We start from the raw sequence: 13,430 nt of genomic DNA, 5'->3' as shown, positions 1-13,430 counted from the left end.
CAAGAATCCATCAACCTCTGCCTTCAATCTTCCCAATAACTTCCTCACCACCCACTCAGCCTGCAAATTAACCTTTTAGAGAATCTGGAAGAGGACTCCCAAGTCCCTTTATACCTCAGGTTTTTAAATCTTCTCTTGGTTTAGAAGCTAGTCTATTCTTTTGTTTCTTCTACCAAAGTGTATACTTCCTAACACTGTATTCCATTTGCCACTACTTTGCCCATTATCTTAATCTACGTTCTTCAGGAGTTTCTATGCTTCCTTAACTTCACCTATCTTCGTATCATCTGCAAACTTGGCCACAAAGCCAGCTATTTTGTCATCCAAATTACTGGCATATAATGAAAAGAGAAACAATCCAAACACAGACCTTTGTGGAACACCACTAGTCACCTACAGCCATTCAGAAAAGGTTCCTTTTTCTCCCCACTTTTTGCCTCCTGCCAATCAGCCAAAGCTCTATCCATACCAGTATCCTATTAAGCAGCCTCGTGTGTGGCACCTTGTCAAAGGCCTTCTGAAAATCCAGGCAAGATTTTGCCTTGAGGAAACCATACCGACTTCGGCCTTTCTTATCACATGCCTCCAAAGAAACCCAAAACCACATCCTTAAGAATTGTTTTTCTTGTAAATGTTGCTTATATGAACCTATGTGCCTGTGATACTGCAACAAGCAAGCTTTCATTGCACCTGTGCATACATGCGTTTGTGCAAGTGGCTGTCTTTCCTAAGACAGCGCAGATACTATTCCCAGGGTTTTGTTCGAGAGAGGAAGAAGAGCACAGCAGTTGGCACTGCCACATCACAATAGAGGTACCAAAGTTATGAAAAGTTTCTTTCCCCGGGTTGAATGTTTCAGACCAGAGGGCATACCCTGAAGGTGAGAGGAGCAAGCTTTAAGGAAATGTGCAGGGCAAGTTTTGTTTTACTGTAGAGTGTGGGTGACTGGAATGCACTGCCTGGGGTGAGAGTGGAGGCAAATACCAAATACAATAGAGGCATTCAGATGTGCACATGAATGTGTACGACATAAGATAATGGACAGTGCATAGGCAGAAGCAGTTTTGTTGGGCATTTAATCTCTTATTTAGTTTGGTACAACACTGTGGGCTGAAGGGCCTGGTCTAATGCTAATGCTCTTTGTTCAAATCAGCAGATATGATAGATTAGCTTTATTAGTCACACGTATATCAAAACATACAGTGTAATGTGTAACACTAACCATATGCCTTTGGCGTGTGTGAGGAAATCAGAGTGTCTGGAGGAAAACCATGTGGGAGAACATAACAGCCTCCTTACAAACAACCACTGGAATTGAACCTGGGTCGTTGGCCATAGACCATAAGACAAAGGAGCATCTGAGGAGCATCTATCTGGCCCATTGAGTCTGCTCTGCCATTCAATCATGGCTGATCCTTTTTTTCTCTTTCCTCCTCAACCCCAGTTCCTGGTCTCCTCCCCAAAATGCCATGTCCAATCAGGAACATTCAATCTCTGCCCTGAATGACCTGGCGTCCTCCACAGCTACACGTGGCAACAAAATCACACCCGCTGGCTAAAGAAATTCCTCCGCATCTCTGTTTTGAAAGGGCGCCCCTTTATCCTGAGGCTATGCCCTCTTGTCCTAGACTCTCCCACCATGGGAAACATCCTTTCCACATCTACTCTGTCTAGGCCTTTCAATATTTGAAAGGTTTCAGTGTGTTCCCCTCCCCCCACCCATCCTTCTGAATTCCAGTGAGTACGGACCCAGAGCCACCAAACGTTTCACATATGATAACAAGGTTCTGCTGGCACCATGATACAATTCTGTTCCAGCTGAACTTTCAGTGCAATCACTTGTACATCTGTGTCCCATGATTTTACTCATTGCACACAGATTAACACCATTTTTCTTTTTCACATTCGGGAAATCACAACAACTGGCCACTGCATTTCAATGCCAGTCCTCACGGGGGAAGGGGGAAAGAACAGATGAGCCCCACTTCAAATCTTGCCGACTCGTCCTGACAGAGATGCTTGCGTGCAAGATCAAGCGAAAGGACAAGCCTTGCTTCACGTGGACGCACCCAGGCCGCAAACTTGAGCAGCCTGTTGCTTCACATCACTGCACTTCAACAAAGGAGAACGTTTTCTTTCAGCCGGAGAGCTGCACGCAATTAATCTGTCAGTCTGCTGAGATGCCAGTCAGAAGTCATACTACCAGCTGCACACTTGCAATGCTGATCTGAAATGAGTCACAAAGACCATTGCAAGAGTTGCTGTAAAAAGCTGCATCACTGTTTGGGATGCCGTGCAACATGACAATGCTTACACATATTCTAGAATCAGAATGAGATATATTATCACTGACAAATGTGAAATTTGTTGTTCTGCACCCGCAGTACAGTTCAATACATTTTAAATTCGTTATTTGTAGTAAAAGTGAGCAAGTTTTTTTTTAAATTAAGAGACTATGGAGAGAATCAAGTGCCAAACAAGACTGAACAAATAGCTCGATGCATGAATAGAAAAATACTGGCAAATACTTGTAAAGGAGTACAATGCTTTTAAAATGTAACTCTGAAAACCCACAGTATCTGCCACAGAATGCCACTACACACAGCATGTCATAGTTCATTGACTCCAATTGTGTTGCTGTTTGTTGGCCAAGGTTACTTCTATACTTGCCAAGATTGATCTTTCAGCTCTCTGAGTATTCGTCAGCCTCATTCCAGGTATCGTAGACCAGACGAGAGGAGAAAGTTTACGGTGAAAAGAGCAAAATAAGCCACTTAAATATTGAATAAAAAGTCCAGACTTTGAAGGAAGAAGATATATAATCTTGTGGTTATCTTTTTTAAATCATTTTGCGTCAGTAAATAAATGGCAAAAAAGTTGCAGCGTAGGCTATTGCACAATTCATACAGGAAGGTCTTTGTTAAGAAAGTAAAAGCATAAGAAATGAGATCACCATTGACGTGTTAATGAAAACTAAAGCACCTTTCGTGGCCTTGGGTCCTCTCCAAGCACCCTTTGTAATCGTGTAGCCACTGTTGGAACAGTGGCAAATGCATCAGCCAATGAACAAACTCCCTCAAACATCAATACAGATCATCTTGCCGTGACGAATGAGGGGTAAAACAATCAATGCAAGTAGTTCTTCAAACAAGGGCACGGGATCTCTTGCATCAATCCAAAACAAGAAACAAATGGGCCAGAAATTACCATCTCATACGAAACAGCTATCTAGCAGATTTTTACAGATATACTGTGGAGAACACCCTGACTGGCTGGTATGGAGGCACCAAGGCAGAGGATTGGAAAAGGATGCAGAATTTTGTGGACCCAGCTAGATGCATCATGGGCACTAGACTCCCACCATTGAGGACATGCTCAAAAGGCATCTCAAGAAAGCTGCATCCATTGCCCAGGACATGCCCTCACCTCAAAGCTACCATCAAGCAGGACATACAGGAGCCTGAAGACACACACTCAATGTTTTAGGAACAATTTCTTCCCCTCTGCCATCACATTTCTGAATGGTTCCTGAAGCCAACATCACTATTTTATCCTCCTTTTACATACTTATTTATGTATTTTTATCTCTTATTATAACCTATATTTTATGATATCACTTGTACTGTTGCAATAAAACCAATTTCATGACATGTCAGTGATGATAAACCCAATTCTGACAGCTGTCATTACAGTGCCCCCTAAATACTGTGCTGCCTCACGAAGTCCAACCCTACATCCCTGTCATGAGAGATGGAAATGGGTTAGGCTGGCCAACAGGGTCCTGGTGAAGCTGTACAGGCCAATCCCCTATACAGTGGATTACAGAAACATTGATGAACTGCAACCACACCATCAACTTTGGACGATGGAGATGGCTGGTTATCAATGGCCTATACTCCACTGGGAGCTAAGGGTCCAAAAAGAAGAAATATTGCAGTGGTACATCAGCCTAGACATCCTGCTTTCACGTCACTGCAGTAGCATATGAGAACAGAGCTGGGGTAACTTACATTAAAAGCCCATTCATGGGATGTGGGCATGCACTTGTCCTTATTTACTGCCCATACACACCATGCTTAAATAGCCTGAAACATTTCCTTGGCCACAGTTAACATTGAAATGCATTCTAATGTAACTTCAGACAATTTATAAATTAGGCCACTGGGTGCAATAACACCATAGCAAAAAATCTGCGATTCAACTACTGCTCCACGCCGTGTTCGTCAACATCAGCCACAACATTAATTCCGGGGGGCATAATTTGAAGGTGATTGGAGGAAAATATAAGGGGGGGTGGGTGAATGACAAAGGCAAGTTTTTTTCTTTCAGAGTGGTCTACATAGGAGGGGGGGTTAGGTAGAGATTGGCACAATATTGTGAGCTAAAGGGCCTATGTTGTTCTATGATCTAGAACTAGCTCAACGACTGGTCAGCCTTGCTTCCGCTTGGACCGTTCAGCAACCAAGCTTTTGGGTTCCGTTGTGGTAGAGCTTGAATTTCTCTGCAAGGGCGCTGACATCAAACAGTTTGCACACTGTTGAGTGTGCAATTAGCAACTAAATTGGAGTGCAAAGAGGGGAAAGAAGTAATACCTGTCAGGTTTCACTCCATGATCAAAGTAACTGACCATAAATAATCCACAGAATAATTTGGAGATTTATTGGCATTGCATAGTCCAGAACAGGTTCACACAAATGAAAGGGTTAACATGTGAGAAGCGTTTGATGGCTCTGGGTCTGTACTCACTGGAGTTTAGAAGAACGAGAGGGGATCTCATTGAAACGTTGACTATTGTAAGGCTGGATGTGGAGAGGATGTTTCCTATAGTGGGAGACTTGTACTAGAGGGCATAGCCTCAGAGTACTAGGACGTCCATTTAGAACAGACATGAGGAGGACTCCTGTTAGCCAGAGGGTGGTGAATGTATGGAATTCATTGGCACAGACAGCTGTTGAGGATATCATAAGATATATTAAAAGTGGAGACTGATAAGTTCTTGATTAGTAACGACGTCAAAAGTTATGGGGAGAAGTCAGGGATATGGGGGTTGAGAGACTTGAAGGGGCGTATGGCCTAATTCTGCTCCTATGTCTTATGGTCTTATAAAACATCAACTTTAATAAGCATTCAGAATTAATTTTATACAATGATATGCTTACCTTCCATTAGTTTGGTGAAGGGTTCAGGACACGTAGATGGAATAGGAAGGGTTAATTTGTTGACTGCGACTCCATAAGCCACGGCAAGACCATCGATCCCACGATAAGGGACTTCTCCTGTTAACAGCTCCCACAGCAACACTCCATAGCTACATGATATGAAGGAGAGAGAGGGAAGACACCAAACATTAGTCAGAGAAGGTCACTTACCCCTTTAGCTTGTTCTACCATTTAACTAAATCACAGGTAATCTGCACTTCAACTGTTTCTGCTGCTTGTGCTCAATATCCCAAGATATTAATTATGAAAAATTGAATCTACCTTAATCTGAAGAAAGTCGATGAACATTCATGTTCTACTTAGAGATCAAAATTCTACCTTCCATTATCCTTTACATTAACAAGCTCATTTCATCCTTTTATCATTTCACATCGATAGTGTCTAGTAAAAAGAGCTTTTGGCATATTGCTTTCATAAATCTGAGTATTGAGTACAGAAGCTGAGATAGTATTTTGAAGATGTATAAAACACTAGTGAGGCCAAATTTGGAGTATCGTGTGTAGCTCTGGCCACCAACATACAGGAAAATACCAATAAGATTGAAAGAATACAGAGAAAATTCACAAGGACTTTGCCGGTATTTGAGGACCTGAGAGAGGAGCGGAATTAGGCCATTTGGCCCAACGAGCCTTCTCCACCATTCCATTATGACTGACTTATTATCCCTCAATACCATTCTCCTGACGTCCCATGTCACCGTTGACACCCTTACTAATCAAGAACCTATCAGCCTCCGCTTTAAATAAGCTCAATGACTTGGCCCCCATAGCCACCTGTGGTAACGAATTCCACATACGTACCACTCTCTGGCTAAACGGATGTCCTATTCTGCGGCTGTGCCCTCCGGTCCTAGGCTCTCCCAACATCGGAAACTCCTCTGTAGATGCACTTCGATGGGTTTCAAGGAGAGCTCCCCTCACTATTCTATACTCCAGCAAATACAGGTCCAGAGTCTTCAAATGCTCTCATATGAAATTCCCAAAATCATTCTTGTGAACCCTTTCTGAACCCTCTCCAAGGTCAGCACAACTTTTCTTAATTAAGGGGCCCAAAACAGCTCACAATACTCCAAGGGAGCCTCAGTATTACATCCTTGCTTTATGTTGTAGTCCTCTTAAAATTAATTCTAAAACTGCATTTGCCTTCCTTACCAATTCAACGTGCACATTACCCTTTAGGGAATCCTGCACAAGAAGTCTCTTTGCACCTCAGATTTTTGAATTTTCTCCCCATTCAGAAAATAGTCTGTGCTTTTACTCCTTTTACCAAAGTGCATAACCGTATACTTCCCAACACTATATCCCATCACAAACAGGAGAAAATCTGCAGATGCTGGAAATCTGAGCAACACACACAAAATGCTGGAGGAATGCAGCAGGCCAGGGAGCACTTTTGGAAAAAAGTACAGTTGACATCAGGCCGAGTCCTGCCAAAGGCTCTCAGCCTGAAACGTCGACTGTACTTCTTCTACAGCCCACTCACCTAATCTGTTTAAGTCCTCTGCAGCCTCCCTCCTTCCTCAACACATCCTGCCTTTCCACACATCTGTGTATCATCCACAAAGCTTTCAATTCCATCATCTAAGTCATTGACAAACAAAGTAAAAAGAGCTGGCTCCAACACCGATCCCTGCAAAATACCACTAGTCACCGGCAGTTTATCCAAAAAGGTTCCCTTTATTCCTTCTCTTTGTCTCCTGCCAATAAGCCAATGCCCTATGAATGCTAGTATCTTTCCTGCAATAGCAAGGAATCTCATCTTGTTCAGCAGCCTCATGTGCAGCATCTTCTCAAAGGCCTTCTGAAAATCTAAGTACACAACATCCATCATTCTCCTTTGTCTATCCTGCTTGTTATTTCTTCAAAGAACACCAAACAGGCAAGATTTTCTCTTAAGTATGCTGATTTTAGCCTATTTGATCCTGTGCCTCTAAGTACCCCGAGACCTCATCCTTATCAATCGACTCCAACATCTTCCCAACCACTGAGGTCAGACTAACTGGCCTATCATTTCCTTTCTTCTGCTTACCTCCCTTCTTGAAAGGTGAGGTAATATTTGCAATTTTCCAATCCACCAGAACCATGCCAGAATATATTGATTCTTTAAAGATCATTACTATTGCCTCAAAATCTCTTCAGCCACCTCTTTCAGAAACCTGGGGTGTCCACCATCTGGTCCAGGTGACTTATCTACCTTCTCACTTTTCAGTTTCCCAAACACCTCTCCCTAGTAACAGGAACTGCACTCACTTCTACCCCCTGACACTCTCAAACTTCTGGCATACTAGTAAAGTCTTCCACAGAGAGGTAATGTCTTCCTTCAGTTCATCCACCACTTCCTTGTCCCCTACTACTGCCTCTCCAGTGTAATTTTCCAGTGGACCAATATCTATTCACTCCTCTCTTTTACTATTGATATCTGAAAAAACGTTTGATACCAACTTTGATATTGCTGGCTAACTTACCCTCATATTTCATCTTCACCCCCTCCCCAATGGCTTTTTTGGTTGCCTTCTGTAGGTTTTTAAGAGTTTCCCAATCCTCTAACTTCACACTGCTGGTTTCTCTCTTGTTTTTCTGTTGTCTTTGACTTCCCTTGTCAGTCACATATCCATCACTTAGCTTTTAGAATACTACTTCTTTGGATATACCTATCTTGCGCTTTCCCAATTACTCCCAGAAACTTCAGCCACTGCTGCTCTGCCGTCAGCCCTGCTGGTGTCCACTTCCAAAACTTTAGCCAGCTCCTCTGTGACTTCCTTTACTCCACTGTACCGATACATCAGTCTTTAGCTTCTCCCTCTCAAATTGCAGGGTGAATCCTATCATATTATGATCACTGCCAACTAAGGGTTCTTTTGCTTTAAGCTCCCTGATCAAATCTGGTTCATTACACAACAATTACACTAGGGAATAGCTGATCCCCTAGTGGGCTCAACGACAAGCTTCTCTAAAAAGCCATCTTCTAGGCATTCTACAAACTCTCCCTCTTACGATCCAGCACAAACCTGATTTTCCCAATCTATCTGCATATTGAAGTTTCCTATAACTATTGTAACACTGCCATGTTGACATGCATTTTCTATCTTCAATTGTAACTCGTAGCCCACATCCTGACTACTCTTCGGGGGCCTGTATATAATTCCCATCAGGGTCCTTTTACTCTTGCAGATTCTTAACTCTACCCACAAGAATTCTCCATCTTCTGATCCTGTCATTTCTTTCTATGGATTTGATTTTGTTTTTTACCAACAAAGTCACCCCACTGCCTCTGCATTCCTACCTGCCTTTTCAATACAATGTGTTTTCTTGAATGTTAAGCTCCCAACTATGATCTTCTTTCAATGATGCCCACAACATCATACCTGCCAATCTCTAACTGGGCTATAAGATCATCTATCTAATTCCTTATACTGTGTGCATTCAAATATAACACCTTCAGTCCTGTATTTATCATCTCATTGATTTTATCCCCTTTTCACAATGCAACTCATCTTACTGGCTGTAATTTTGCCATATCATCCTTTTACTGCCTCTGCTTGTAAACCAATAGTTCTATCACACCAGTTCCCCCCCACCCCCAACCCCACTGCCCAATTAGTTTAAATCCTCCCTAGCAGCTCTAGGAAACCTGCCCACAAGGACGTTGGTCTCCCTCAGGTTCAGGTGTAGCCTGTCCTTTTTGTAAAGGTGAAAACTTCCCCAGAAGAGATCGCAATGATCGAGAAATCTGAAACCCTGCTCCTTGCACTGGATTCTGTGTTACGCACTAATCTGCAAAATCATCCTATTCTTACCTTCACTGGAGCACAGCACAGGCAGAAATCCATAGATTGCTACCCTGGAGGTCCTGCTTTTCAGTTTTCTCTCAGCACTCTATAAATCTGTAACGCCTGGCTATTCTATGCAGTGAGATATTTTATCTTATTGAATTGACTTTATTTCTTACATCCTTCACACGCATGAGTAAAGATCTTTAAATTACATCTCCATCTAAATGTGCAATGTGCAATCATAGTAATTTATAATAAATAGAACAGTCAATGTAATATAGAGTACACTCAAATCAGTGTGAGTTCATCAGTCTGATGGCCTGGTGGAAGACGCTGTGTCGGAGCCTGTTGGTCCTGGCTTTTATGTTGCGGTACCGCTTCCCGGATGGTAGCAGCTGGAATAGACTGTGGTTGGGGTGACTCGGGTCCCCAATGATCCTATGGGCCCTTTTTACAGACCTGTCTTTGTAAATGTTCTGAAGAGCAGTAAGTTCACACCTACAGATGTGCTGGGCTGTCCACACCACTCTCTGCAGAGTCCTGTGATTAAGGGGGGTACAGTTCCCATTCCAGGCAGTGTTGCAGCAAGTAGTGTTCTCAATTGTGCCCCTGTAGAAGGTTCTTACGATTTGGGGGCCCATACCAAACGTCCTCAACCATCTGAGGTGAAAGAGTTGTGCCTTTTTCACCACACAGCTGGTGTGCACAGACCACGTGAGGTCCTCGGTGATGTGGATGCTGAGGAATTTGTAGCTGTTTACCCTCTCAACCCCAGATCCATTGACGTCAATAGGGGTTAGCCCGTCTCCATTCCTCCTGTAATCCACAACCAGCTCCTTTGTTTTTGTGATATTGAAGGAAAGGTTGTTTTCTTGACACCACTGAGTCAGAAAGATGACTTCTTCCCTGTTGTTATCTCAAACCTTGTTACTGTTTGAGATGAGACCAATCAATGTAGTGTTGTCGGCGAATTTAATTAGCAGATTGGAGCTGTGGGTGGCGACACAGTCATGGGTATACAGGGAGTAAAGGAGGGGGCTCAGTACATAGCCCTGAGGAACTCCTGTATTGAGAGTCAGAGGGTTGGAGGTGAGGGAGTCCACTCTTGCTATCTGACAGGAAGTCCAGGATCCAGCTGCACAAGGCAGGGTGAAGGCCGAGGTCTCTGAGCTTCTTGTCGAGCCTGGATGGAATTATGGTGTTGAATACTGAACTGGAAGAACAGCATTCTCACATAAACATCCATTTTCCCCAGTTGTGTAAGGACGGTGTGTGGAGCTGTGGCTGTTGCACCACCTGTCGATCAGTTGTGTCGGTGGGTGAATTGTAGGGGGTGGTAGCATGCTGGAGATGTGGTCCTTCACCAGCCTCTCAAAGCATTATTGAGGTGAGTGTGACAGGACACCAGTTGTTCAGGCATGGTACCTTGGTCTTTTCTGGTACAGTAGTTTTATTTAGTGTAAAAGCTGCACGTCCTGCTGGTGAAACTTATTTGGCTTCGGCTAAAGATAAGGAACCATGTTGTCCAACTTAGGAACGTTGTGTCAGCCAATCTGGATTGTGGGATGGGAGAGAAGGCTCTAGAGAGATGGGCAAGAAGGGATTTCTGAAGGACAGTAGTCTGATTTGGGATCTTTTGGCGGAGTGGGGGGTGCCGAGAGAAGAGCACCGGGGAGACACTTGGAGAATCCATCCATGGGGAGACCCTATTGCAAGGAGTGCTTTGTGAGGCAGCGGATTCCAAGAAGGGAAGTTCTACCTGCGGTTGGTGATCAGAATTCAGTGCTGTAAGTGATACACCAGCTACTACAGAAATGCACTCCAATCTTTATGTGTACACTTAGACTGGTTTAACTGTAATGGGCGCTTTTCAATTTCTTTTTTCTTTCCCTGTTAACTGTTTGATAAGGTTAAAATTGGTAAATATACTTTATAATTTTATGCTCATAAACGATCAGTCATTTCTGGACCACCAATAACTGTGTACTGGCAGTATTTACACAACATTCGCTTAAATCGAGGTGCCTTTAATTGGAACAGGGTCACAACATTCCTGTTTGGTTGAACCTCAAATCATTCCAACCCTAGACATGTATTACTTATGAAAGGTGGCCTTCTCACCACTGAGTCACTTGGCTGTTAGCAGAGTCAGGTAACGAGCCAAGTTGGTGTACGAGTCCTGGTGAGAGGGTTGCATTTGTGCAGTGCCTGTCCAGGATTTTGGTTGCTTTATGAATGCTGCTTTTAAGGATTGATTAAGCGGTTTATTTGTGTGTTTAAGCCAGTGTTTGAACTAGCATTTGGGGAAAGTGAGGTGTGTCGTAATTAAGGTACTTCGTTATGGATGCTGTGGGGATTGAGATTGCTAGAGGAAGGGATGAAACTGAGGGTGCAGACAAGTTGTTCTCGTTTCTGCAAAGTGAGTGAAAGGAGCTGTCTGATGTAAAAGGTCTAATTGATCCTTCAGAGGTTGATCTAAATTCTGAACTGGCTTAGGCTATTACATCAATGCCATTGATCAATGCCAAAATGTACCTGCGGTGGGCCAAAGTTGTCGTAGGCTGAGAGTGGAGTCAAGCCCACCCCTGCTGGGGAAGAAGAATATGAGACTTGGATGCAACAGACATTTCAGTTACTGGATTGCCAGCACTCGGATAATATGAGAAAACAGCGAGTGGTAGAGGGTTTAAAAGGTCAGGCTGCTGAGAAGGTGAGGTCCTTAAAGATAGAAAACCCATTGGTGACGTCCGTGGTTACATGCAAGCGTTAGAAAGTGTTTTTGGCACGATGAACAGCCCAGATGATCATATGGTGAAGTTTAGGCACATATTCCTAGTGGAGACATTTTCAGCCTAGAGAGATAGCTGCTTTGCTTGTGCCATAAAGGGGCCATTCAACTGACTGAGATAAATCGATTAAGGACGGGACAAGTTGTGAAGGGTACACTGTCACAAGACCTTAAGCATTCGAATGACTCACAGGACGCAACCCCCTCTCTCATTTGTTCGGATGAACAGAGAAGTAAGAGAGGAAGAAACTATGATGGAGGAGTGTCCTCAGTAGTAGCCTTTGTTGCTGAAACAACCTCTGATGCCACACCAGCAGGGGTTTTGCCAGGTGACGTGAAATCTCTGCAAGCCGAGTGTCTCAGCTGATGTCAGCTAGTGTGAAAAGCCTGATAAGAAACTGACCCACCTGTAAAACGTACTAAGCAGAGGGATGCTGTTGAAAGGGGTCTTTTGACGAGTGAAGTGACTGGTATTCTCTATTATAACTGTCAAGACAAGGACACTTCAAGCAAGAGTGTGAAAGGCAGGAAAATCTTTGGAAAGTAACCCAGCGGTTGCTTAAACGAAACAGGAAGTCAGGAAACTTCGGAGGAATGCAGTAGGGAAACAGCGTGGCATCTCAGAGAGCACAAGTTCCAATCAATGTATCATTAAAATGCAAAATCCTACTCCTGAAGCTTTATTGGGATCAAGTTCAGATGCATCCATATGAATTTGAGGTTTTACGCTAGAGCCATTTTTAAACACAAGTTAGTCTGCTCTACAGATCTTTTTACATCGAATATTTGAAGCATTTGCCGTTGACACCACTCGGTGCCCTAGAAATTTGGAGCCTTAGTACTGATGTTTACCCATATTATGGTTACTTGTTGTTGAAACTGGAGTTTTTGTTGGAGCAGCTGAGACCATTGATAGTGTTGGGCTGTTCGGATCCGTTAAGAAAGGTGAAGCTTCCATTAACAAACACTCCCATTGTGAGAAGGCTCATGGCAACATGCAAGGAGAGAAATGGAGAGAATTTGGTGAAAACCTTGTCTAGTTGCCTGGTGTTCAGAGCTGATTTTGAGAAGGTGCAAGATCTTGCTAAGCAGGGTGATGAGCATAAGTGAGGATCTATGTGCCGCACCCGTCGTGTTACATCCTGGGGAAGGTTGCTAGAGTGATGGGAAACCCTAAATTCCCAAGAATGCCTGATGCCGAGACCCTCCTGCTGGATGCTCCAGAGGATCACAAAGAGGAGTCACGCTTACCTGGTTGCAAGCTGAGCAGCAGAAATCTTCGGCTGTCCATGCAAACAGAATGACAGTGATTGTCAGGAACGAGAGAGAGAGCTGATGAGCTTGATGCAGAATGCTCCACGAGTACTCGACACACTATTAGAGTGACTGAGGACACCCCTTTCAGAAAGAGGTCTTGATAGTCAGCAGCAGCAGAGGTGGAAGATGTCTGGCATCACCTACTGAAACTGAAGGAACCTGGAATTATCACTGAGTCAAGAAATCCCTATGCGTCACTCATAGTGGTGGTGAGGAAGAAGAATTGGAAGATACGAATGTGTATTGACTATCGGACACTGAACCAACGTACAGTCCCTGACCAGTATACTGCTCCATGGATCAAGGATACTCTGGCCTGCTTGAGTTCAGTGTG

General features: G+C 43.6%; 1 protein-coding gene across 1 annotated transcript in view; it reads right to left on the bottom strand.

Moving 5' to 3' along the window:
- The window catches only part of LOC132403289 (mitogen-activated protein kinase kinase kinase 21-like), a 155,563-nt gene that overhangs the window by 39,004 nt on the left and 103,129 nt on the right, over nucleotides 1-13,430 (bottom strand). The window contains exon 3 of the mRNA XM_059986731.1: nucleotides 5,160-5,308. Within this exon, the coding sequence (XP_059842714.1) occupies nucleotides 5,160-5,308 (149 nt within the window). The remainder of the gene's footprint in view (nucleotides 1-5,159; nucleotides 5,309-13,430) is intronic.

Source organism: Hypanus sabinus, chromosome 12 (assembly GCF_030144855.1).
Source record: "Hypanus sabinus isolate sHypSab1 chromosome 12, sHypSab1.hap1, whole genome shotgun sequence".
Lineage (NCBI taxonomy): Eukaryota > Metazoa > Chordata > Chondrichthyes > Myliobatiformes > Dasyatidae > Hypanus > Hypanus sabinus.
Note: the sequence above shows the minus strand (reverse complement) of the source record. Positions and strands in the feature narration are given on the sequence as shown.